At 50.1% G+C, this 26,989-nt stretch overlaps 2 protein-coding genes across 3 annotated transcripts; one reads left to right on the forward strand and one right to left on the reverse strand.

Moving 5' to 3' along the window:
• Positions 1–8,656: 8,656 nt before the first annotated feature.
• On the forward strand, positions 8,657–10,672 carry Pgam2 (phosphoglycerate mutase 2). Its single transcript, XM_036200768.1, has 3 exons — positions 8,657–9,070; positions 9,164–9,344; positions 10,476–10,672. The coding sequence occupies exons 1-3, from the start codon at positions 8,657–8,659 to the stop codon at positions 10,640–10,642; spliced, it is 762 nt and encodes a 253-aa protein (XP_036056661.1). The 3' UTR covers positions 10,643–10,672.
• A 1,015-nt stretch (positions 10,673–11,687) lies between these two features.
• Positions 11,688–24,990, reverse strand: Dbnl (drebrin like). 2 transcript variants are annotated; one of them, XM_036200769.1, is made up of 13 exons: positions 24,825–24,990; positions 20,110–20,165; positions 18,200–18,312; positions 17,542–17,616; positions 16,412–16,558; positions 15,249–15,326; positions 14,896–15,047; positions 14,708–14,756; positions 14,264–14,357; positions 13,926–14,021; positions 13,716–13,825; positions 12,909–13,014; positions 11,688–12,465 (listed from the first exon to the last, which is right to left on the reverse strand). In XM_036200769.1, exons 1-13 carry the CDS (start codon positions 24,905–24,907, stop codon positions 12,326–12,328), a joined length of 1,299 nt encoding a protein of 432 aa, XP_036056662.1. In that variant the 5' UTR covers positions 24,908–24,990; the 3' UTR covers positions 11,688–12,325. The 2 variants fall into 2 exon arrangements, with proteins under 2 accessions (XP_036056662.1, XP_036056663.1); XM_036200770.1 differs by lacking the exons at positions 17,542–17,616; positions 18,200–18,312 and having other exon boundaries at positions 24,825–24,887.
• Between the last annotated feature and the right edge of the window lie 1,999 nt (positions 24,991–26,989).

Below are 26,989 nucleotides of genomic sequence, written 5' to 3' on the forward strand. Positions count from 1 at the left end.
TGTTCTCTAGCTAAAGACCTAGAATCTAGTATGGTCTCTGACCGGGACACTACAGAGGTCAGCAGGCCATAAAATACATGTGACATCTCCCCTAAGGATGCGTTCTATCAACTGGGAGCTAAAGATAAAGTTCTAGGGAGGGAGAGTCTGGGTAAACATTCTGGGGGATTTGGGTGAGGTCTGCCTCTATAGCAAAAGGTGGGTGAAGTCTGCTGCCACAATAGCAAAAGGGTCACAGAGTCATTAACAGTATCCACTCCCAGGCTTCTGGGTGGAAAACAGGTTAATTTCTCCTTTAAGGAGAGGCCCCTTTGTGATTGATATTTCCGGTTCCCTAGTACTCTGTGGGTGCAAGGACCTTTGTGTCCCCAACAGTTTATCAGCTGTTAAAGTTTCCTGGGGAGCTGGAGAGATGGCTCAGAGGTTAAGAGCACTGACTGCTCTTCCAGAGGTCCTGAGTTCAATTCCCAGCACCCACATGGTGGCTCACAACCATCTGTAATGAGATCTGGTGCTCTCTTCTGGTCTGCAGAATACATGCAGGCAGAACATTGTATATTACTAAATAAATAAATCTTTAACAAAAAGAGAAGTTTCCTGGTGGAGTTTTTGGGGGTCATTTATGTATAAAATCATACCATCTGCAAATAAGAAACTTTACTTCTTTCTTTGCTGTTTGCCTCCTTGGTCTCCTTCAGTTGACTTAGTGCTCTAGCTGAGACTTCAAGCACTATATGGACTAGGCTGGAGAGAGTGGTCAACCTTGTCTTTTTCCTGATTTCAGTGGAAATGCTTTGAGCTTCTCTCTGTTTAGGTTGATACTGGCTGTGGGCTTGCTGTAAACTGCCTTTATTGTGTTTAGGTCTGTCCCTTGTGTCCCTGGTCTCTTCTGGTCTTTAATCATGAAGGGATGTTGGATTTTGTCAAAGGCCTTTTCTGCATCCGATAAGATGATCATGTGTTTTTTTTTTCCTTTTAGTCTGTTTTTGTGTGTATTCTGTTTATTGATTTACATATGTTGAATCATCCCTGCATCTCTGAGATAAAGCCACCTACCTGATTGTGTTGGATAATCCTTCCTTACTTTCTTCTTTCTTCCTTTCTCCCTTCCTCTTTCTTTCTTTCTTTCTTTCTTTCTTTCTTTCTTTCTTTCTTTCTTTCTTTTTTTTTTTTTTGAACTGAGGATCGAGCCCAGGGCCTTGCACTTGCTAGGCAAGTGCTCTACCACTGAGCTAAGTCCCCAACCCCCTCTTTCCTTTTTTTGAGACAGTGTCTTTCTGTTATACACCCCTAACTATCCTAGAATTCCCTATGTAGACCAGGGTGGCCTTGAACTCATAGAGATCCACCTGCCTTTACTTCCCAAGTAATGAGAGTAAAGGCATGCATTACCATGTTTGGCCTGTATAATTTTTTGACATATTCTTTGATTTGGTCTGCAAGTATTTTATTGAGAATTTTCACATATATGTTCTTAAGTTATATTGGCCTATAATTTTCTCTTTGTTAGGTATCAAGATAATGTGACCTTGTAAAAAGAATTAGGAAATATTCCTTCAGTTTCTATTTTGTGAACAATTTGAAGAGGGCTAATGTTGGTTGTTTGAAGGTCTGGTAGAATTTTGTGCTGAATCCATCTGGCTCTCGGCTTTTATTGCTTGGGAAACTTTTAATTACTGTTTCTATATCACTAAGCATTAGGAGTCTGTTTAAATTGCTTGTTTGGTCTTGATTTAATTTTGGTAGGTTATACATATCAAGAAATCAACCCATTTCCTTTTAGGTTTTCTACCTTATAAACCATGTCATCATTCTCTGGGTTGCTTGCTGTCCATTGAGATATACCATATATTTACTTGTTTTTGAGTTAGGGTCTCACTCTGTAGCTCTGTCTTTCCTGGAACTCATTACATAGACCAGGCTGGCCACAAACTCCCAGAGATCCACTTGTCTCTGCTTCCTGAGTACTAGGATTTAAAAAGGTATGCACTGCCATGCTTGTTTAATGACCCTGTTTTCATCCCTAATTTTTTTTTTCCCCCGAGACAGGGTTTCTCTGTGTAGTTTTAGTGCCTGTCCTGGGTCTTGCTCTGTAGACCAGGCTGGCCTTGAACTCACAAAGATCTGCCTGGCTCTGCCTCCCGAGTGCAGGGATCAGAGGCGTGCGCCACCACTTGCCTGGCTTCATCCTTAATTTTATTAATTTGGATCTTCTTCCTCCGTCTTTTAGTTAATTTGGCTAAGGGTTTGTCAATCTTATTTTCTCAAAGAACCAACTCCTCATTTTATTGATTCTTTGTAATTTTTAAAATTTCTATTTCATTGGTTTAATCCCTAGTTTGATTATTCTTGCTGTCTACTCTTTTGGGAGTTATTTCTTATTGTTCTTTTTTAGATTTAACATATTCTTTGACTGAAATATTCACTTCTTCTATATTGTCTTCATTATCTGAGAGTCTTCCATGTTTTGTAATCTGTTCATGAAGCTTAGGTTTTTGTTTGATATGCTGTTTTTCATTTCCAGTTTTATTTTAGTTTGTGTTCTTTTCTTTTTCTTTTTTTTTTTTTTTAAGTTTTTTTTGAGACAGGGTTTCTCTGTGGTGTTTTGGTGCTTGTCCTGGATCTCACTCTGTAGACCAGGCTGGCCTTGAACTCACAGAGATGCACCTGCCTCTGCCTCCCGAATGCTGGGATTAAAGGTGTGTGCCACCACCCTGGCTAATTGCAGCTCTCTGAGTGAATGAAGTGGTAGTTCATTGTGATCTTTCCCTTGCATTTTTCTTAAATGGCTAGTAGTGTTGAGTGTACTGGCCATTTCTTGTTAGGGAATTATCTGTTCAGGTCTGTTGTCCATTTTTAACTCTCTCTCTCTCTCTCTCTCTCTCTCTCTCTCTCTCTCTCTCTCTGTGTGTGTGTGTGTGTGTGTGTGTGTGTACATGCCACAGCACACGTGTGAAGGTCAGAGGACACCCTCATGTGTTAATCCTTGCCTTCCACCTTGTTTAAGATGGTCTTTTTGCTGTTTTTCTGCTGTGTTCACGGGGCTGGCTGGCCCTGAGCTGCTGGGAAGTCTCCTATCTGCTTACCACTTCCCCATGGGAGAGCTAGGGTCCTAGGGCCTTATGCTCTGTGTACAGCTTTTATGTGGTGTCTTGGGATTCAAAGTTAGTTAAGAAAATAATCAAACAGTTCCTCCTGTTTATGAAGGAAGTGCCTTTACCCACTGAGTCACTTCACTAGCCCCTACTTAACTCTTTCTTGTTGAGTTTATAAGAGGTTTTTCATTTGCTTGTTTTGTATTTGTTTGAGGTTTTTCTCCTCCTCCTCCTCCTCCTCCTCCTCCTCCTCCTCCTCCTCCTCCTCCTCCTTTTGTGGTGGTGCTTTGGATGGAACCTAGGCTAAACAAGCGGTATACCACTGGGTAATATCCCTAGACCCTTATTTTTATTTTATTTTTGTGATGGTTACTTTTAATTGTCAATTTGACACACTCCAGACTCATCTAGGAAGAGACTCTCAAAGAGGGCTTGTCTAGACTGGGATGGCTTGAGTTGCCTCTGGGGGCTTGTCTTCCTTTTGCTGATTGAGGTGGGAAGACCCAGCTGTGGGTGGCACCTTTCACAGGGCAGAGGGTCCTGAAGTGTGTAAGAGTAGAGAAAGGGATGAGCACAGGAACGCATCTGCTCTCAGAGGTCAGTAGAGGGTGTCAGATCTAGGACGACTAGGATTGTAGTGACAGATAGCTGCCATGTAGGTGCTGGGAATTGAACCCAGGTCCTCTGGAAGAGCAGCCCGTGTCTGCCATCATTGTTTTTTTTTGAGTCAGGAGCTCTCACTGGGATCTGGAGCTTGCTGATTAGGGTAGAGTGGCTGAGCCCAAGGGATCCTCTTGTCTCTATGTCCCCGGGACTGGGATTACAAGTAGGCACCATTATGCTCTGCCTTTTCATTTGGGTTCAGAGGGTCAAACTTGCGTCCTCACGCTTGTGAAGCAAGCATTTTACTAGCTGAACTATCTCTCCGATCCCTAGTTCTCACTCCCTTAGAGTATTTATTTTGAGTAAACGTACAGGCACGTGTGAGGTATGGGTCCACCATTATTGGCTTTCATGTGGCTGTCCTGTTGTCCAAAAACTATTGGTTAAAGAGATTACTTTTTGCCCATTGGATTCTTTTGGCACACTTGTCAAAAACCATTTAACCACAGTACGAAGGGAGGTTTCCTGGACTCAGTACTGTTCCATGACCTCTGTTTATCTTACAGGATTGTACAGTACTGTCTCTGTTACCAGAGTTCTGTACAAATGTTTAGAAATTGGGAAGAATAAATCCTCCAAGTTTTTGTTCAGTATTTTTTTGGGGACTAGCCATTCTGAGTCCTCAGTTTATGCAAAGCAGCCAGCTAGGACTCTTCTGATAAGAGACTGTATTGAAGGTCTAGGTCATTTGCAGAAAATTACCAACTTTTTTTTTTTGTTGTTGTTGTTTTTTGTTTTTCGAGACAGGGTTTCTCTCTGTAGCTTTTTGCCTTTCCTGGAACTCACTTTGGAGACCAGGCTGGCCTCAAATTCACAGAGATCCGCCTGCCTCTGCCTCCCGAGTGCTGGGATTAAAGGTGTGCACCACCACTGCCCGGTGAAAATTACCAACTTTAACAATAAATATTTTTATTTTTGAGATAGGATCTCACTGTGTATCCCTGGCTGACCTAGAACCCACTATTTAGACCAGGCTGGCCTCAAACTCACAAAGATCTACCTGCCTGTCTTCCAAGTGCTGGGATTAAAGATATGTACCACCACACTTAATCCATAAACATGGGCTTATTTAGATATACTTTAGTTTCTTCAGTGTTTTATAGTTTGTTTTCTTTTTTAGATTTATGTGTATGAGTATTTTGCCTATATATATATCTGCACCACGTGTGTGTCTGTTGCCTACAGAGCTCAGAAGAGGGTGGATCCCTTGGAACTAGAGTTATGGACAGTTGTGAGCCACCGTGTGGGTGTTATTAACCAATCCTGGGTCCCCTGCAAGAGCAGCAAGTTCATATAACAGCTGAGCCTTCTCTCCAGCCCAGTTTTTTTTTAAATTTATTTAATTTTATTTTATGTGCATTGATGTGAAAGTGTCAGATCCCCTGGAACTGGAGTTACAGACAGTTGTGAGTTGCCATGAGGGTGCTGGAAATTGAACTCCAGTCCTCCAGAAGAACAGTCAGTGTTCCTAATCACTGAGCCACCTCTCCAGCCCAGTGTTATAGGTTTTTTTAAATTTGCATTTATTTTGCACATCTGTTCATCTCTGCATGTGTGCGCATGCACACTAGCCGAAGCATACATGTGGAAGTCATTTCTGTCCTGCCGCTCTGTGGCTCTTGAGGCTTAGACTCTGGTCGGCAGGCTTGCTGTATATATAGCCTGTTGCTGCTGAGTCATCCTGCTGGGCCATTTTAAGTTTTTAGAATATAGATCATACACACTTTTTGTTAACTCTTAAACCCAGCGTGGGTACACCCCTGTAGTCCCAGCTACTCAGGAAGCAGGAAGACTGCTTTTAAGCCCTGCCATTTCAAATCAGTCTGGCAACTCTCTCAAAGATGGAAAAATCCCATGTGTTTTATTCTTTAAATGCTGCATTAAGTGCATTTTTTTTGTTAGTTACTCATTGCTAGTGTGTAGAAATACAATTGACTTTTGTGTCCCCGCAGCCTTGACGAACTCACCTGTTTGTTGTGATGTATTCTATCACACTCTGACACTCCTGAGACTGCCGATAAAGTTTACTGTGAATCAGAAGGCAGAGCCAGCTACTAGCTGATCAGAATCAGCCACAGAGGTTTTGGAGGACCCAGGACATGTAGAGAGACACAGGAAGAAGCAGGGAAGGGTTTAGAAAGATTCCAGGGGTCTTTTGGATTGAGGAAGGAAAGGAGATCACTGGTTGCTTCTCTGCTGCATCTCTAATCAGTCAGATTTTTACCCTGATACCGACTCCTGAGTGTTATTTAATAATAGAACAATATAAGTAGTTGCTTCCCCTATTGTTACATTTGATTTCTAGGATTTTCTGTATATAAAGCCAGGCTAGCTGCACACAGAAACAATTTTACTTCCTCCTTTCAATCTAGATGTTCTAATTGTCCTAGCTTGCACCTCAGTGCAGTGCTGTCTAGAGGAGGGAACGTGAGGACCATGCTTCTCTTCTTGGTCTTTCATTGTTACCTCTGACGTTAGCTGTCATGGTTCGATTGTCATGGATAGATAACCGTTACTAGAAATGACAAAGACAGTCAACTTGAACAGTCTGGTGAAGGATGTAAGGATGTAAGCCCCAGACTAGTGTGGGTTACACGAGACCCCGTCTTTAAAAAAATACATTAACGTTGAGCATGGTGGTGTACGCTTTTTTGTTTGTTTGTTTGTTTGTTTGTTTGTCTCTCTCGCTCTCTCTCTTTTTTTTTTTTTTTGGTTTTTCGAGACAGAGGTTTCTCTGTGTAGTTTTGGTGCCTGCCCTGGATCTCGCTCTATAGACCAGGCTGGCCTCAAACTCACAGACCTGGCTCTGCCTCCTGAGTGCTGGGATTAAAGGCGTGCACCACTGTCACACGGCTTGAGACTCTGTCTTAAAGAAAGGAAAAGAAATGGCCCTTCATCTAGCCTTGGCTGAACAGCCTCCCCTGCTCCAGGATTAAAGGTCTGCACAACCACACCTGGTTCTAAAATGTTTTTATTTTTATTATTTTTGAATTGTGTGTCTGTGTGGGGGAAATGTGCACACTATTGCAGATACCCACCAAGTCTAGACCTGTTGGACACCCCTGGAGCTGTGAAGTGGGTACTGGAGATTGAACCTGGGTCCTCTGGAAGTGCACTTAACTGCTGAGCTATCTCTCTAGGCCCCTAGGGCTCTCTGGTTTTTCCTGGCACCTCAGCCTAGCATCCCTTTCTTGTAAGGCTCACAGCTGAGTCCTTTGGGTTCGTCTGAGTATCATCTAGGGAGCTGCTACTTCCTGATGCACCCTCAAAGCAGCCGTGCCCCACTCCCTGTCCCACCATGCCCCTTCCTTCCTAGCACCCAGAGCTAGTCACAGTGGTCTTGTCAAGCCATGGTATCATGCTGCGCTTCAGGGCCAGTCACAGTTAGTTAATCTGGTGGGTTTCCTAATGTGGCCAAGGACAGAGATCAGACTTGGGTTAGGAGAGAGAAAAAGTGAGACCCAAGTGTAGTGTCATGAGGAGGCATGGGTTCCTGCAAGCCCTGAGCTCTGCAGTTCTCCTGACTCTGCCTGTTAGGATTCTTGGGTCTGCTTTGGTCTACAGAGCCTTCTGTGGGGCTTAGGACCAGTATGGAGGCTTCCCTGCATACAAGGCCTTGGCTCCCCCCACCCATCCGTTCTTGTTTACAGATGGGGGAGGTAGGACAAGATGTGGGGACTGTGTCCTCCAAAATCAAATGCAGATAGATGTTCTGGACTCTGTGGTGCCCATGCCGTGTGTCAGCTTATGCCTGGGTGCCTGCCCCGAGAAGGACTGAACATACCCTATAACTAACCCCTCTAACTTGGTACAGTCCTGGCCCTAGAAGGTAGGGCCATGAATCCTATTTTCTTTTCCGAGGTGGTCTCAGCTTGGAGTGGTAAGCCTAGCTTGGAGAACAGCTCAGACTCAACAAGGGGCCCCAGAGAGGAGAGTCCTTTTCCTTTGATTGTTCTGGAAACTAAACCAAGAGGGTTTCTCAGCCCATGCTGCTGTCTGGTACTGCCCTCCACGAGGCTGGACTTCCCTAGAGCATGGCTTGTACCTGCTGTTTCTGCCATGACTTTTCCTGCTCCTCTGTCTACCAAAGGGCTCTCCTAGCTTGGCTGCCCACGGAAGGCGGAAGAGAGCCCTGTCAGGGAGGCAGGTGATCAGGAGCCTGAGGAAGGCCTCCAGCCTAAGGAATTCTCTACTATGTTGAGCACGGCAAAGCTGTAAGGGTGGGGTATGTGTGTGTGTAGGTTCTCCTGGCAACAAGTGTGTGCCTGCAACACATTAACGCAGGCAATGCATGTGTGCTGAGACAGGCACCTGGGCAGAGAACAGTCGTCTGCGGTAGACACAAACATTAACGAATGCACTGACCTCTTCAGATGGACAACCAATACACACGCTCCTTGGCTGATTTTGACATTAGATTTCTTCCTGAGACAGGCTTGAGCTTGTCTTATTGTGTTAAGAGGCTGAGGCAGGAGGATTGCAGCTTGGGCCACATAGCTAAACCCTATCTTAAACATCAGCAGTGGGCCTGGAAGAGTTTTGTCTCTGCCTGTGCAGGAAAGGGCTGGTGGAGATGCTGAAAGCCCCTGATGTCAAAGAATATTTCCATGGAGAACACCCCAGGCTTGACTTCTACCCCACCCAGCTTGGCCCCAGGTACTAGTTATGGACTTGTCATCTGAGCCCAGGCAGAGCTGATGGTTTTGGAGGCTATTTTTAAGTCCAGCTCCTTGGACTACACCCCACCCCCAGTTCTACTACTGGCCACCTGCCCCTGCCTGCATCTCCTGGAATGCTGATTGGCAGTTAGGGCTGGGGTGGGGGCTGGGAAAACTGTTATAAAGCTGAAGGGGCTAAGCAGGCTGCTGTCATCTGCAGCGCCTCTGTCTCCTGCCACCATGAACACCCACCGTGTAATAATGGTTCGCCATGGTGAGAGCACATGGAACCAAGAGAACCGTTTCTGTGGCTGGTTTGATGCAGAACTAAGTGAGAAGGGGGCTGAGGAGGCCAAGCGGGGTGCCAATGCCATCAAAGATGCCAAAATGGAGTTTGACATCTGCTACACATCGGTGCTCAAGCGGGCTATCCGTACCCTTTGGACCATCCTGGATGTTACGGACCAAATGTGGCTGCCTGTGGTGCGTACCTGGCACCTCAATGAGCGGCATTATGGGGGGCTCACAGGCCTCAATAAGGCAGAGACAGCGGCAAAGCACGGGGAAGAGCAGGTGAAGATCTGGAGGCGCTCCTTTGACATCCCGCCACCCCCCATGGATGAGAAACACCCCTACTACAATTCCATCAGTAAGGTGGGCCAGGTGCTGGGAAGCTGTAAGGCTGGGAGCCAGGGTGGGAGGGCTACCCAGTGAGCCAATGCAAGTGGTCCCTGTGCCTCTCCCCAGGACCGGCGTTATGGAGATTTGAGGCCTGGGGAGCTGCCTACCTGTGAGAGCCTCAAGGACACCATTGCCCGGGCCCTGCCCTTCTGGAACGAGGAGATAGCGCCTAAGATTAAGGCTGGCAAGAGAGTGCTTATTGCCGCCCACGGAAACAGCCTTCGGGGCATTGTGAAGCATCTAGAAGGTGAGGATCACCCTCAGGAAAGATGTGAGACAGACAACAGTGAGGGTGACTACCCCGGCTTGTTTCAGATACTTTACATATGTGAGGGTTTCAGGAATAGATTGAGGTTAAAAGTGGAGAGGTATTTTTGTTGATCCACTTCCAGCATATTCTGGGCTAGGACGGAGATGGTGAGTTTAGTCTGCACAGCTGAGCCACCGCACAGGAGCTGACTCTGGAGTAGGCTTGAGGCACCCACAAGGAAAGAGGGCCGGAGCTCTGTGCATTCAGCCCGACACTTGAGTTGCTACAGAACTCTTGGCATAGTGCTGCAGGCTTTTCTTTTTAAGGTAGTCTCACTGGGTACGCGGGCCTTGAACTGGAGGTCCTTTGGCCCCAGGTGGCGGCTACAACAAACAGCCCACCCACCTGCACAAAGCTGAACCACTTCTCCCTGGCCACTGCTTCTTTAGGCAAAAAGCAGTCTCAGTGCAGAGCTACGGAACTATTTAACGATCTTAGGCTTGTAAGGGGGCTCCTCCTCAAGAGCAAGGGGTGACAGATGGGTTTGGGGAGCCATATGGGCATAGGGAGGTCACCAATTATGGTCCCATCTGGGTTTAGACATCAGAAGTCTATATTAGACTCTGGATGACCTTTAGGCTTGCTGGATCCTAAGAAAAGAGTTGGGTGTGGCCCATTTCTCCAGCTCTTGGGGAAAGAGGTACATGGGGAGTGCCCCGGATGCTCCAGGAGACACTCCCAGGTCCTCCTGCCTGGCTGGTTGGGTTGATAGCAACAGCAAAGGTTGAATTGCTATTCCAGGCAGGGGCTGCAGGAGCAAGCAGGGTCAGGTTTCCTGTTCCTCCCCTGCTCAAAATTTAGAACCTCTAAAATGACACTCCCCAACCCTCTTTAGTCTGGCCAATTCACCCTGGGCTGAGAGCATGCGTGGTAGCACACAGGCCACAGCTATTCAGGGGGAGGCTGTCTTGCAGCCGGGCTATTTCTGTATGCAGATCTGCCTTGACCTTTAGGCACACTTCTGTGGCTTTGCTTTCGGAGATGGGTGAACTGGCAGCACCCCAGTACCAAAGGTCATACTGTGTGAATTGAGTGGAAGTGGCTAAGAACACTGTTCCTTTGCTCCAGGGATGTCAGATCAGGCTATCATGGAACTGAACTTGCCCACGGGAATCCCCATCGTGTATGAACTGGACCAGGCACTGAAGCCTACCAAGCCCATGAGGTTCCTGGGAGACGAAGAGACAGTTCGCAAGGCCATGGAAGCTGTTGCCGCCCAGGGGAAGGCAAAGTGAGGGTGGACATGGGCAATAAAGTGACTTCTGCACAGCACCAAGTTCAGCAATGGCCAGGCCTGTCTGCACAGCTCAACTCCTTAATCACGAGGATTCCTAGTCCAGGGTCACCGCTATCCCTAAGCCAACATCAATGGAGGCAGAAATCCAGGATCCCTCTCTGGCTATTTGGGGCTAAGTCAGGACTCTGCAGCCCCTCTGTAGTGTGAACAATCCCCTCTAGTGACCCTGCAGCTCTAGAGTCACTTGGGTGTATTAGGGAGAAAAGCAATGTGACCTGGTCTTCTCCATGAGAAATAGGAAGTGTGACTCTTCACCAGCTTCCTTCAGGGTGGCTTTCTGCTATCCCTGTGACCTCTTAAATGGCATGCTAAGTGACCTCCCAGCCAGAAGAAGCCTATTATTAGACTAGGCCTCCAGACTAAGCTCGTAGGGCCTCCACGGCCTGCTGTGGTTACCACAAAGCCTAAGGATAGGCAGGAGAAGGGGAGGAAGTAGGTTGGACCACAGCCTGGTGGTCCCCCTGTGCACCTCCACACCAGGCTGCTAATGGGTAAGTCTGGGAGTCAAGGATGTCCACCCAGCACCTCCGGGCAGATGAGTGCTGGACCATGTTACAGAGGCTCCTGAAGCCAACTGGTCTGCAGTGGCCTCTTCTAGAACTGCAATGTAGGAAGGCTCTGGCATCAGTCACAGCTTATCATTTATATTCACCGCCCCTCTTTTTGAGACTAAGACTCTATGTAGCTCTGGCTGTCCAGGAACTATAAAGACTAGGCTGGCTTTGAACTCAACAGAGATGCATCTGCCTCTGCCTCCTGAGTGCTGGGGTTAAAGGCACATACCACCATGCCTGGCTCATTATAGGAGGCCAAGCAGCCATTCTGTCTGAGGGTACACAATGTGTAAACACACATCTGCACACTCAGGTACAATGCAGAGATGGCCCAGGTTGGGGTTTCTTCCCATTTAGATCAGAAGTGGGGCAGACGAGCGGTGGACCACACTGCGTTCTTAGTTATCAGACAGATGGGCGGAGCCAGCAGACATGGAGTGAGCACAGGATACATGTCATGTCTTTGATTTGTCACATTCCCCGAGACAGGAGCTTGGTCATCCCATCCCTTCTTCCCATAGCACAGACATGAGGACAGAAGTGGGGTGAGGTAGGGAAGCCCCTATTAAGAAAACTTCCCTGCTGTCAAAACCGTCATGGTCTACTCTGACTTTGGTCACGATTTCGCTAAAAGCAATTTTCTTAAGCTCATGATTTCCAAGGGTCTTCCTAAACAGCTGCAGCTACCACCCCTCAGAAGCCACACAGAGAAAGGAAGGCAAGTGCAGATGTGGCTCCAACGTCCCTGCTCTGACCGCCACTTCTCAGTGCTGCCCTCCCTGGACAGAGGTCATCCAGGAGCTGGCCACAGGTTAAGCTTGGCTCAAGAGGCCATCCCCACCGGGGTCAAGTGTGAGTCTGGTAGGAGGTCCTGGAGGCTGGGGTAAGCACTGGGGGAGGGGGCAGTGGGACTCTGCTCCATCTGGGGTCACAGAGCACTCAAGGCAGAGGGGCCTTGTCCTCACTGAAGTTCCATTCCTCAAAGAGAGCCACACAGTAACTGTTAGGCCTCTTCTTCTCCCGACAAGGAAGCCACTTGCAGTAGAGAAGGAGGATGGGCCTCAGCCTCACTCTATGAGCTCCACATAGTTGGCAGGAAACATGCCAAAGTGGCCATCAGGCCCATAGCCACGCCACCAGCCTTCATCGATCACCTCGATGCCCGTGATCAGGTTCTCAGGGTCAAAGGAGATCTCTGTGTCGTCAGCTGCAGGAAAGGAAGCCGAGGGGTGGTACCTCAGTGCCTCGCCACACCCCTCACCTGTCCCCAGGGACCCCAGTGCCCTGCTCCCTCCTCAAAAACAGCCCACTACCATCCAGCCTGACGGCACCAATGTGACTAACTGCACAGCTTCCTACAGAGCACCCCTGTAAAAGGTAGCTCCACAACCCCCAGGCCTCCCACTCCCTGAAGGCTGGGAGTCGACATCCAGGCCTCACTTGTCTACAGTAAGGACAGCCACAGGACGCCTGCCAGTGGACGGCGGGCAGATAACTGGAGGCACATGCTGTCTAGGACAGATGTACCAAAGCCATGGCCACTCTCACTCCAGGGGGCCTTCCATCCCATCTTTTCTTTCAGAACCCCCATAAAGCCCCTACACACATTCTTGATTCGTGACCTGTGATGGATAGCTGAGGGAATCTCACCTGCCTGGTAGTCGTACAAGGCCCGGGCGCACAGCCCTTGCCCACTGATGCCCTGGCCCTGCATGTAGTTGTCAATGTGTACAGAGCCAGCCTCTTGCTGCTGCACCTGAGAGTGAGAAAGATGGCATTACCCCAGACTCAGCCTTTACCCAAACTCAGATAAAGCTGGGAGTCGGGGGGGGGGGGGGGGGGGGGAGAAGGGCACAAAACATAGGGGGCTCTTTGGGCCCAGGGCGACTGCCGCCTGGCACACCTGCAGCGCGGCTCTCATCTCAAAGGCAGCACACAGATCCCTCCAGCCATGGACTGCATGAGCTCTTGGCATCTGACATCGGCTACACAGGAGCACTGGCGCACACAACCTACAGCACAGCGTGGCTCCGAGGCGAATGAGTCTACTAGCTGGTAGGCTGCTTGTCTACCATGCTCAAGGCCTTGGATTCTACCATCCATACCACAAAACAAATCTATGCTGTGCATGGGGCAATGCCCATACTCAGGAAGGCTGGGTCAGGGGGATCCCCAGTTGAAGGCTACACTGAGATCCTGTCTTTAAAAAAAAAAAGCAGTAAAGGAGCCGGAGAGATGGTTCAGTAGCTAAAAGCACTTGCTGCTCTTGCAGAGGACCCGGGTCTGGTTCTCAGAACCCACACGGCGGCTCACAGCTGCAACTCTAGGTGTACCTTCCGGCCTCCATGGGCACCCCACACACGTATGTATGCAGAGCAAACACTCAGAAACAGAAAAAACAAACATCCTAGGGCCATAGGAAACTCAGGCCTGGCCCACTCTCCATCAGGAACCCACCAGTGGGGGCTCCTCGTAGAGGGTGTCCTGCTCTGGAGGTTCTTCGTATGTGGCTTCTTCTTCTGTCTGGGCCGAAGACAGAGGGCTAGGTGCTGGCTCCTCACAGACACCTGCAGCAAAGGACACAGCAGGATGTGACCTTCCTCCTACAACAGTCCCCTTCTCAACCAGCATCTCCTCCGGGGCTGGACAAGGTTACAAAGGTCTTGCCTGCTCCGGGCCTTGAGACAGTGGGCGTTGGTTCTCTGCCATAGCAGGCTTCCGGTTGAGTGAGCTGCTTCTGCAGGAAGGGACTCTTCAGCTTGCCTGAACAACCCGGAAAGGACCATGTGCATTACTTTGGATCTAACGCCTGCAGTCCACAGCCCTGAAGTAGGGCTGTGGATAGCACAGGTAAAGACCCCAGGGTTCTGGGCTGTGTGTCCTTTAGGGGTCACTAATGCAGGACAAAAGGGCCACCCTTTAAAACATGCCTTGGAGGCCCCTGCATGGGACTCTAGGCTCCCCCTCGGTCCACCCTGTTTTGTGGCCAGGCCCAGAGGTTTCACCTGGCTGAGAGCTGGAGACAGAGGTGGTGGACATAGCCCTTTCCTTCTGCTTGAAAATCTCTCGTGGGTGTGGGGCCTGCTGCCCAGCAGACTCCTGGGAGAAACACAGAAGCACGCTTTGACCTCAGTGGTGAATGAGAACCCCAAGTCTTCCACCTGACTGACCCCCTCAGAAAGCAGGCCTTCAACGCTGTGTTAAGTGTGTGGAGGGTGGGTTAGAATGGGGAACGGGAAGCCGCGGAGCTGACAGGGCCTCTCCTAAGATGGCCAAAGGCTTCTGTCCTGGGCCGCCCGCCCCCTCACTGGTTCTCTGATGTGCACAGATGCGCCTCAGGTTGACTGTAGAGGTCTGAGCTGAGCCTCAATCTGAGAACAAGGATTTCACAAGTGGCCAGTCGGAGCCAAACCAGCAAGTTCCCAGGTGTGGAGACTCCCCAAACTCACCCATCCCTGTCTGCTCCTTGAAACCACTTCCTGCTCCTGCTCACATGTCCTGCGGGAAGGGCCGAGATTGGGGGGAGAGCTGAGGCTTGTCAGCAGCTCCTGGCTGTTCTCTCAGTGCTCCTGCCTCTTAGCACAGGTGAGCACTGGGGACAGCGATAGCCCCTTGCCCCAGTGCATGATGGGCCAACCTCGGGGGTCCGGACGACCTCTGCTGCTCCTGGTAGCGCTGCTCGCGGCGGGCAGCCTCCTGCAGCTCCCGCTCCCGCCGCTCCTCCTCCCGCCGCTGCCGCTCCTCTTCGGCCCGCCGCTTCTCCTCCAGCCGCCGGTTCTCCTCTTCCTTCTGCAGAGGGAGCTGTGCACTCAGCCATGTGCCGCCCCCTCGGCCTCCGACCCTGCGGGGACTGGGACACTGTGGCCCATCATGCACTGTGACTTAACTCACACATGCCTTCAGTTTAACTAGCCGGAAAGAACACCGCGGAAAGAACACCGCCGGGAAGGGCGCCCGGCACAGTGCCTGTCCCCCTACCACAGCACTCACCTCAGCTTTGGCCCAGAAGCTGTCCTTGCCAACCCTCTTGATCTCGGATATGGCGTTGGTCTTCTGGTACACAGAGCCCTAGAGAGGACATAGTAACCTGAGCGGCCTGGCCCCACGTGGACGGTCAGGCGGGCGGTGGGGCAGGGTGAAGGGAGTTTGCCAGCTCTAGAGAGCAGGTGAGACCTACTAGGACTGCGCCTGGTGGGCTCCGGGGAGCCTGGCCTACCACCCCCAAGGAGACAAACCCAGATGTTCAGAAAGTCTAGGGGCGGGGTGTGGCACACCTGCAGTCCCAGCACCCTTGAGTTCAAGGCCAACCTGGCCTATAGAACAAGGCCCTGTCTCAAAAACAGAACAAGGGCTGAGAAGAGGGCTCAGCTGCTAAGAGCTCTTACTGCTCTTCCAGAGGACCAGGTTCCCAGCACTCCCATGAAGGAGCTGTCTGTAACTCTAGTTCCTGAGGATCTGGTGCCCTTTTCTGGCCTATGCAGGCACAGTACACACGGAGTGCACAGACATACATACAGGCAAAACCCCCATACACATTATACATAAAGATGAAATACATCTTTAAAATAAAAGACCAAAAGCCCATGGAGACCATCCAGCAAGGACATGGCATCCTGAGAACACAGGGTATGTTTCCACGTACATGTGTGTTTATAGAGGCAACTGGTTCTCACCGGGGACAGGAAAGGATTTTTATCCCAGACTCCTGGCAGTTCTAAAGTAGGCTGCTCCTCAGACAGCTGACTGTTACCAGCATCCAGAAGGGTCACCATGGATCCCAGTTGTATGACTGAGAAGTGGTTTGCAGCCATGAGCTCTACATGATGCCAGAGTCACAGGCCTGTGTAGTTTCAGGCTCTGCAATGAAGCCACCAGAAGCTCTCGACGATGGCCACTCCCAGGGCCATCTAAGTCATGCTGACACCGTAGCTCTGGGGTTATTAGACTATCACAGCTGTAGACAGTTGCTGATGAGCCTCTGCCACAAGCTGGCTCTAGAACAGCCAGGCTAGTGGCGTTGGTGCCCATCAGGGCTCAGGATTACCATCTAAAGATGCCAGGCAGAAGGAAGGAGTTACCCGGACACTAGAAGCTACATTTCTGGTCCCCTGCTCTCAGGCATGGAGAAAGGTCCATGTCAGGGTAGCACTCACCACTGGGGCCTGAGGCCCTGTATCCTGGAAGCAGCTGCTTTCTCTATGGAAGCTGTAGTTGGCCCCAGAGGCCTTGGCAACCTTCTCCATGATGCACTCAGGCTCCACATCCTCCTCAGCCCGTGCATTGATGGTCACGTGGGCGCCCTAGCGAGAAGCAGCACTTCAAACATAAGCTTTGCAAGCCTAGGAGAGGACAGGTCAAACTCCTATCTGTCCCTCTAGCAAAGGCCACCACTGCACACAAGACTAGTGTCAGGAGACACTAAGGCTCAGCTCTCCCCGAGGATGCTACACAGTTCCTGCTGCAGTTCAACAGATGCTCAGGCACCTTCCATCTATTCAATTAAAACTCACTGACTCCTTCCCAAGCAGCCGACCTGAGACCTCATTAACTGTTACTACACAACTAATATGCTTGGAAGCTCACCGAGGACTCACCAAGTACTCGGCAGCATGTGAGAATCTGGGTTTGCTCCACACTGCAAAAATTTTAAAACTTAAACAAAAGCCTTCTTTGTTCATAAGGAAGAACGAAGATATGTCTAAAGACATGTTGGCAGAAACAGAAATCAGTCTCAAGTCTCCTTGCCAGGAACCAAGGAAATGTAAAAAGTCAAGCTGACAACTGAATTATAAATGAATTGTGCACAGTATTGCAGCTGTAGGATCCGTGACACAATGCTTGTGTGAATGGGCAGCAAAGGCATGCCCCAGAGGGGTACACGGGCAGGGCATCAGTGGCTTGTTCCTTCAAGTCCTGCTACTGCTGCTCAACCTCCCTGTTTTCTTTTTTTAGTTTTATGAAACAAGGTCTCACTAGGTAGCCCTAGCAGGCCTCAAACTCAAAGAATCTGCCTGTCTCAGCCTCCTGAGTGCTGGGATTAAAGGGTGAGTCATTATGCCGGACACTGCTAAAGCATTCAGACAGAGCAGTCAACAAAGCAGAACCCGGGGCTCAGCCCTGCCCACTGGGTCCGTGCTGGAGTGGTCCTTATCTTGCCCCACTGAAGCCAGGCCGAACATTATCCATGGTCCTGCTCCTGATTCCACATCCTGTTCACCTGTACTCAGGAACCTAGAGTACTGGATCCTGTAAGGCCCCTTGCAGGGCTTGGCTCAGCCCTCACCTTCAGGAAGTTGGCCATGGTGCTGACGTGGTTGGCGCATGCTCCCTTCCGCACATCATTCACACCCTCGCCTGTCTGCAACACAAGCACAGACAGCATGACCCAGGCCTCCTCCAAAGCCACTTCCTGGCCCACAATTCCTAGGAACCCAACAGTTTCCCTATCTCTCCTAAAAGATACTTCCTCCTCTCCCCTCCCTGCCAAAGCCAAAGCCATTCTCCATAATGAGTCACAGAGATGAGATCAGTCCTCATATTTTCCAAGGAGCTCAGGATGTTCTTTGAGAAGCATGGCTGCTGGCTTCCCAAGTTAGGGGATTTCTCAAACATTCCTGGTCCCCAGCTAGGGGGATCTATTCTATTGGAGCTCCTATCTCTATATTCCCAAGGCTCCTGAACACTACCAAAGGCCCTCTCCTCCATCAGAGCCATCACAGGGTGGAGATTTTCTTGTAATAATTTCTACTCCATCCTGCAGGAATCATTCTGAGCTTGGGGGGAGGGGGTGAATCCCAAGCAATGCCATTTATTCCTCGGTTCACAATAAATGGATGGTCTACTCTGCTCACTCCTCCATTTTTAACTAACAGTTCTGTTGACCTCCTGAGTGGTGTAGTCACACACTCTGTTCCCAGTATGTCGGGGAGGAATCCACATACCCAGTTGATGAGGACAAACTTGGGCAGGCCAGAGTTGGGGTCCTTCACCCTGCAGAAGGCGTACATCACCTTCCCGCTGTTGAGTTCCTCCACCAGCTCCTCCAGGCCTCCCTCTGCAGAGTCACAGCAAGGCTCAGAGGCAGCCTGCAGCCCCGCCCACCAGTGCTCATCCCACCTGCCACAGAATCATTCTGGGACCCAAGCTTAAAGTGAAACTCCAGAGGATGACTATGCAGCTTAGCGGCACAGTGCCTGGCTTCACTCTCCAGCACCACAAAATAATAAGCAATAAAGTAAACAAACACAAATCATCAGATTCTTGAGTACCAACCTCACTCAGCTGACTTGGTAGAGCTGGAGGGCCCCAAGAAAGTACCTTTCTTTTTTTTTTTTTTTTTTTTTTGAGTTGAGGATCGAACCCAGGGCCTTGAGCTTGCTAGGCAAGTGCTCTACCACTGAGCTAAATCCCCAGCCCTGAGAAAGTACCTTTCTGACGTGCATGTTAGGTACCCACCCCCACTTAACCTGCAGTAGTTTGTTTTTGGTTTTTAAAACCACTTCTCCAAAACTGAGAAGGAAATTAGAAATTAAAAAAGCCTTTTTTGTTGTTGTTTTTAAGACAAGTCTCTCTGTATAGGCTCAGCTGTCTTGTAAACTCACAGAGCTCCACCCACCCGCCTCTGTCTCCTAAGTGCTGGGGTTCCAGGTGTGCACCACTACGCCTGCACATCACCAGATTTCTGAAGGGAAGAGACCTGGGTCAACAGGCCTACTAATGTTCCCTGTCAACAACTCCATGTCCACTCAGGCTCCGGGGCCACCAGAGGCAGAGGTTTTGGAACATCCCAAAGACACCCAGTTAGAACCCTCTCAGTCTTGGATGGGCTCAGGATGAGCTGCCCTAAGCCCTTCTCCCTGACGCTGTGCCTTCCCGGGTCATGGCAGAAGCTGGTCAGCCATTTCAGCTACGGGCTCCACAGAACCCAGGGCAGTCAGCATTCTGATGGGCAACAGTCCTGCTCTGTGCCAGCAACAGGAAGCTCCCACTGCTGACACCTGCAATTCTCAGGCACCTATAGTGTCACGCGAGACGACCAACTGGTGACGGACGGTTCTAGAAAGAGGAGATGCATCAGCAAGAGCCGCTCACAGTGGAAAGGACTTTTCTATCAACAACATAACTAAAACCACACTCTCATTCTCTGGAGCAGAGGGCATGTTCCAGGCACTCCCTTGGAGCTGGGAGTGGGGAGTGGTCAGGCAGGCACTAAGTATAGTCATGCTAGCCCCGAGCATGGAAGAGTCAAGGGTTTCAGCCTCAGGTCTGTCTTATACCTCGGGCGTCTCTGGCTCAAATGAGTTGCCTGTTTCTCCAAGGATTGTACAGACACTTTGACCACCAAATCAAGGTGCCATGACCACCTGCAGCAACACTGCCTCCCCTGAACGAGGGCCAGGCCCTTGAATGTACGTACTTGCCCAAGACCAGGGCAGGGCAGAATCAGAGAACACATATGTGGGCCTTCACCTGCACCAGCTTGAAGACTGGCATCCACAATCTGCAGTGCCCTGGACTAGTGCTGCCCACATGCTGGAGGGCTGGCTGCTTCTTAAGACAGCCAGAGAGGAATGCCTGTCATGGCTGACCTGACTCTGGCCCACACCCAGATCAGGAGTAGTCCCTAATGGAGCTGGCTCAGTAAAAGGTCTGCAGGAAAACTCCACTGGGGGAGGGGTCCTTGTAGCTGAGCTGGAGAAAGGCGACGCCACCTGTGTGCCTGAGTCCCCTTCCTGCTCCTGTGACAGCTTAAATGTCAGCTGAGACGGCCCAGGGCTAGTTAGTCACAGCCTCTCTCTTTTGTGTCTCTCTTCTCTTCTGGTGCTGAGAGCCTGTTTGGGTTCATACTCACCCCCTGTGCCTGCCACACGGATGTCATTGCTGTTGCCTTCATAGGTAAAGAGAGCCCTGAAAGGAAACACAAGTGGGCTCAGTGGCCAGCACTCAGGGCTCTGTGTGCCTCACCGCACCTACCACGGCAGGCGTAGGCTCCACTGTGCCCTGCTCTGTCTTGACACATGGGAGCTCATCAGGCTACTCTGAGGCCAGCTAGCCACAGGACTCCCTTTGAGAGAAAGCCATGGAGACTGGGGAAGGACATACATACATCTATTTAGAGGAAGATAAAAGCTGCAGAGCTGTGTGCTCTTTCTACACACTCATGAACAAAATACTCAGCTGGCTTGTGGGCGCATAGATTTCAAAAGGCAAAATATGTCTACATATTCCTGAATCCAAACAGCTAAAGGAGAAGCAGGAAGGAGAAAGATGCTTTTGGTACTCCTGAGTGTGTCAGCCTTGCTTCTATAGCCTGTGGGCGGGCAGGAGGTCTTCCTGTCTTGAGACTCTCCTGGCAAACATGCACTTTACTAGGCATATACAGCAACAGAAAAAAGATAATAAGATAATATTGAGTCCCAGTTAAGAACACTGATCCAAGCTGGGCAGTGGTGGTGCACACCTTTGATCCCAGCACTCAGGAGGCAGAAGCTGACAGATCTCTGTGAGTTCAAAGCCAACCTGGTCTGCAGTGTGAGTTCCAGAGCAGCCAGGGATATTACACAGAGAAACCCTGTCTTGAAAAACAAACAAACAGGGACTGGAGGGATGGCTCAGTAGTTAAGAGCACTGGTTGCTTTTCCAGAGACCTGAGTTTAATTCCCAGCACCCACATGGTGGCTCCCATTTACAGTGGGATCTGATACCCTCTTCTACCATAAAGGTATACATGCAGAGAGAGCACTCTGCATTTATTTATAAATCTCTCTCTCTCAATCTCTCTCTCTCTCTCTCTGATCTAGCAAGCTTCTAGTGAACAGTTGCCCAGAGGCATGTTTTCCATCCAGCAGAGCCTTACATCTGTTGATGACCTGAGCTCATAAACTGGCTCTCTAGCAGCAGTGAGGAAATACGTTGAGTGTTTAGTCTGGGCTGTGGAAGTCAACTGACCAGAAGGAAGGAGAACAATCCTGAAGAAGTGCTCTCACACGAGCAAGCTGTACCTGAGGGTCACAACATGGGCCCCCAACACTAACAGCCCCAGCAGGGCTGACAGACACGAGGAACAGATCTGCTGTCTCTCAGCCCGAGAGGCAGGCGGACAGAAGAGGTCGTCAGTGCCACGACAAGGGCATATCCCGAGAGTCAGTGAGAAAGACCCAGCAGGCAGGGCTGCAGACAGGTCACCAGGAAGGAGATGCTAGAACAGAGGACTCCCCAGGGCACAGACCCCAGTCTGCAAGGACAATGACCTGGGAGGCACATCTGACATTCAGCCTGAATTGGTAGAGCTCTCTGAAAGGAACAAGCCCCTTCCTCTTGGCGAAGAGCCTGGCTGCCAGGGCAGGGGGACTGGAAGAGGCGGCAGAGACAGAAGGGATCTAGCAGGCAAACAAAGACCTGCTTGGTGTCTGGGGCGGAGACCTCCAACCTCACACACTTTCTCCTGTGTTCTATTCCAAACTACCTTCAGGAATGTTTTTCAGTTCAAGCTAGGCACAGTGGTGCATGCTTAGAAACCCCTGCACCAGGAGGCAGAGGCGGGTATATCATAAGTTCAAGGCCAGCCTGGACTACATGGTAAGATACTGGCTCAAACGAAACAAAACCTATCAAGACTGAGGAGGTAGCTCAGCTGACAAATGTGTGCTATGCAAAGCCTGAGGACCTGAGGGCCAGGCCACCCCGAGTCCCCATGAAAAAGCCAGGCACAGTGCTCATAACCCCTGTGCTGGGGGGGGGGGGGGGCAGACAGAACCTGGAGCTTCCTGGCCACTCAGTCTACCAAAATTAGTGAGACCCTCTCTCTCAAAAAAAAACCCAAACAAACAAACAAAAAAAAACAACAAAAAACAAAAAACAGTAGGGCCAAAGAAAGTAGAACTTGGTGGCTAACAAGAGCCCTTTCTGCTCTTTCAGAGGACCCAGGTTTGGTTCCCATCACTCATATGTGACTCACTCACAACTATCTGCAAATTCAGTTTTAGGGGACCTACATCCTCTTCTGGCTTCCACGGGCACCAGACATACACATGGTACACATACATGTAGACAAACACTCATACACATAAAATAAAAGTAAATCTTAAAAAAAATAAATAAAGTAAGGCAGAGAGTGACTGAGGAAGACTGACATTGATCCCTGGCCTCCACACACATTCACATCCATTTGTACCCGTGAATGCGTCCACACATGCACACATACATTTTCCAGTTCAGAGGCTTTTTCTTACCTCCAACAGAGCTCCACCCTTCTTTCAAATCAATGTGAAGATGCACAGGGCACTGGGCTTTGAACAACAAGAAAGCATCTTATCATCCAGCTCCTCTCCAGATGTGTGTGTATGACAGAGCTGCGGCTCTGAACACTCCCTGAATGGTCCTCCCCATGGGATTCACCCTCCGACGGGAGAAACACTCATGTACCTAATGCTAATGGGCTGTCAGGGAGTGAAGTATGCACAGGGTGAACTAGGAACCATATGAGCGCAGGTCACACCAAGCTCTGTGGGAGGAAGCTGAAACTAGATTACCGATGGGGAACTAAAGCTGTGGCTCTCACCTATAGTGCAATGGTACCAGCTCTGTGTGTAGCCTTTTGTGACTACCAAACTGAAGACCATCTCTTTTTGACAGTCTATTTCTTTTTCTACATGGCTTAATCCATCCATCAGAAATGTAACAACGAGTCACTGGGGACAGAAACAGGCCTATCCCACCACTTTAGGGAAGTGATATAGAACATACAGACACACAGACAGACAGACACACACACACAGTGAAGGTTTCCAGCATGCACCTCATTTATATCACAAGGAAGTGAAACTGGGGGAGATGAAAAGGTGACTATATCTTTAGTTTTGGGGGACCCCACAGCCTCTTCCAGACTCTGAAGGCACCAGGCATATACATGGTCCACATATTAGGAATCCTGGAGGCCTCTCTGAGAAGACCACCTCAGAGCAGACATGAAGAACAAGAAGCCATCAAGTGATGTGGAAGTACGCTCCATTCAGGGACGCAGTGAGAGAAAAGGCTGTGATGAGGAACTAGCTTGCCGTTTTGAGGAAGAGAAAGACTTCAGTGCAAGGGTGGTCAACAGGTGTGGCCAGTGTAGTAAGCAGGAGAGGCAACAGGAACAGGTCAGGCAGGACGAGAGTCGGGGCTTTACTCAAAGTGCAACAGGAAGAAGCCAGAGCAGTTATGGGCAGGGAAGTGAGGTGGCTCAGATAGTTTCTCAGCGAGTGGGGACCTGCCACACAGTCTAGCTGAGTAACTACTGCAATAGCTATGGCAGTGAGGGTGGAGGCCAGACTGGCAATCTGCAGGGCGGCAGGAACCCTGGCAGGAACATGGCTGCCAGGGCAGATGACTACTGTACGAGGAAAGAGACCTCGGCTCTGCACCCTCAGAAGGGGCAGCGAGTGGATGAGGCAGGACAATGCCTGACCAAAGCGGAGCAGGTGATTCCAGTATGGGACGTAACGAGCACTTGGGAAACAGAGGCAGGTGAGCTCAAGGCCAACCTGGTCTACACAGTGAGGCTTTGTCTCGAAAGCAACCAAGCTAGCTAGCTCAACGAAGCATGGGAGAGGAGCACCGCTAGCTAGGCTGGGAGTATCATTCCCAGAGACTGAAGGACAGGGAGATTGAAGAGATACGAAGAGATCACAGGACCACGCAGTAGGGGAAGTCTCCATGGAAGACTCAACCCGGCAGACTCAGAAGATGCCCCTCCGTGCTGACCACAGGGTAGTGGCGATTTTCCAGAACCCCAAGGTGCAGTTTGCCTCCCCAGGATTTGTTCACCTTAACCAGCCACACTCAACTTATTTCTCAGAAATACAGGCCCTATACACTGGCTAATGGGAACAATTTAAGTACATGGGAAAAGTGAAAGAGAATTACTATATACAGGTATGCATAAAGCTGAAGGCGGGAGGGCTCAGCACGGTCACTCCTGAAACTCCAGACCCAAGCTCCCGGTACTGTAAAGCCCGTGTAAATTGCCGGATGAAACCTAAACACTGACAGCCTAGCAGAGGATGTCTTGGGGGTGGTGGAGCCTTTCTCAAACAGGTGACAGTATCCCGTTTTCAGTCCCCTTCCTATAATTCAGAAATGTGATCGAAGAGAACCAGGGACCCAGACCACTGACATCCCTGCCTGAGCCTTCACTGTGAGCTCATGACCTCAACCCCACCGTCGCACCGCTTCCAAGGCCTATTTCTGAATCAGGGTTTAAAAGGCCAGGGAGCAGCTTCCGTCCTCTAAGGAGCTGGGGAGCTGCGCGGGACCCCTTTGTCCAGGAAAGTCCCAGAAAAGGCAAGAGCCTGGCGGACAGCAATCACAACCAGGCAGAAACCTTTAAGAGACTCCTAGGGCAGAGCCGACCGCTAGGCGGCGGAGGAAAGGTCTGGGGGTATTCGCTGGGGGACAGCGGTGGCGAGGCGGGGTAGCACCTCGCTAGAGTGCAGGGAGCCGGGCAGGTGATCCAGCAACACCACGGCCACGCCGCGCCCCGACCTTCCAGCTCCAGCGCCTCCCCGGACCCGCCTCGCTGCCTACCAGTCGGTCGGGGACTTCTCGGTGACTACGCGCACGTAGGCCTCCTGCAGCGCCGGCCCGTTCCGGCTCAGGTTCACCGCCATGGCACGCCCCGCGGTCCCAGCGAAGCTGCAGCCTCAGCTTTCCTCCACCGGCCTCTGCCGACGACCGGAAGCTCCGCCCCGGGCTGCCGGAAGCCTTGCCTCGGACGTACGGAAGCCGCGCCCAGGAGGCCGGAAGCGGAAGTAGAGAATTTGCGAACTAGTTTGCGGGTAGAATTGGGGTGGACTGGCTGTTGGTGAATTAGAGTCCAGAAGGGGCGGGCGGGGCATCGTGTCCTCGTCCGCAGTCCGCAGGGCGTGACCTCGATTCAGAGCACCCGACTTATTCTTTTCTCATTCTTGTTTTAGTTAGTGTATTTTGTTTGAGAGCAAGCTTAGATTCCCAAGTCTCTCCAGACGTGTACTCCTGAAGCTGTGTGTGCACTCGCGCCTTAGAAATGTAATCTGATAGCTCGCCCCGTGGAGCACACCTTTAATCCCAGCACTCGGGAAGCAGAGGCAGGTGGATCTCCTAAATTCAGACTAGCTTGGTGTAGTGTACAGAGCAAGTTCCAGGACAGCCAGGGCTGCACCAAGAAACCCTGTCTGGGGGTGGGGGGGGGGGTGGGGGAGACTGAAAAAGAAAAAGGAAATTTAATTTGCGGTATCCGGCGTGGTGGTACGCACCTGTGATCCTAGCACTCAGGAGGCAGAGGCAGAGACTTGAGTTCTAGGTCGGCTTGGGCATCATCTAGATCATCTAAAAGAAAAAAATTAGCTCGATAGTGGGATAATGAAGATAATGCTCTGTGCCTCAACTTTTCTTCAGAAATAGTTGCCTGAACGTCCCTATGATGGATCATAATCTGTAACTGTAAACTAAAATAAGCCCTTTCTTCTATAAATTGCTTTTTTGTCAGGGTATTTTATCACAGCAAGAGAAATTAAAGTAAAAGGACATTTAAAATGTTGCAAGAATGGGGCGGTGGTGCTGGTACAGGTGCTGTGCTGGTGGTTAAGAGCACTGGCTGCTCTTTTAGGAGACCCAGGTTCAATTACCAGCACTGATACGGCAGCTCACAACCCTCTGTAACTCTAGTTCTAGTGTGCCCGATGCCCTCTTCTTGTCTCTGCCAATACAGTGTATGGGCATGGTGCACTTACACAATCACACAAATATATAAAATAAGATGGTGTTGGGGAGGCAGAGGCAGGTAGGTCTCTGAGTTTGAGGCCAGCCTGGTCTACACAGTGAGTTTCCGGCTACAAGTGAGACCTTGTCTCAAAAAAGTATTAAAAAAAACCTTAAACTCCATCTAGCAAACTCAAATCTTGCAAGAGAGGTAACATACAGTGTGTGTGGTACATATACATGGGTGGGGGTGTATGCATACTGTGTGCTTTGTGGAGGCCAGAGGACAATGTCAAGTGTCCTGCTCTTTCATTCTTCACCTTGTTCCTTAGAGGCAGGCAGGTCTCTTACTGAACCTGGAGCTAGGCTGGTGGCCAGCAAGTCATAGTGATCCTCCTGTCTCTGCCTCCCCATAGTACTGAAGTTATAGATGTACAGGGCCAAACCCAGCTTTTAAGCAGGTCCTGGGTGTTTGAGCTCAGGTCCTCAAGCTTGTGAAAAAGTGCTCTTTCCCACTGAGCCAGCTCCTCAGCCCCAACAGGCATTTGCTATTCACAGGTCACTTAAACCAGTGGTCCTCAACCTTCCTAACACTGCAGCCCTTTAATACAGTTCCTCATGGTGTGGTGACCCCAACCATGAAATTATTTTGTTGCTACTTCATAACTGTAATTTTGCTACTCTTACGAATGGTAATGTAATTAACTGATGTGCAACCTCCAAAGGGTCTCCACCCACAGGTTGAGAATCCCTGACTTAAACCCATGCACCTCTCTGATCACTTATGGTCCTGGGAGGGTGGGTCACATTCTTCTACATTTGGCTTTACAGGATCTGCTGTTCAGTTACTGACCTAGGACTGGACATGAGTGGCACATGACCATACACACTCTGGTTTATCAGGCTTTCCCAAAAGCCTATTCCCCAGGTTGACCAGAGCCCTGGGAGCATGACAAATAGGTGGGCTCCCTTCTCAGTGGCAGAGAATCCAAGGGATTTGCCTAAGTGTGGTC

Source organism: Onychomys torridus, chromosome 10 (assembly GCF_903995425.1).
Source record: "Onychomys torridus chromosome 10, mOncTor1.1, whole genome shotgun sequence".
NCBI lineage: Eukaryota > Metazoa > Chordata > Mammalia > Rodentia > Cricetidae > Onychomys > Onychomys torridus.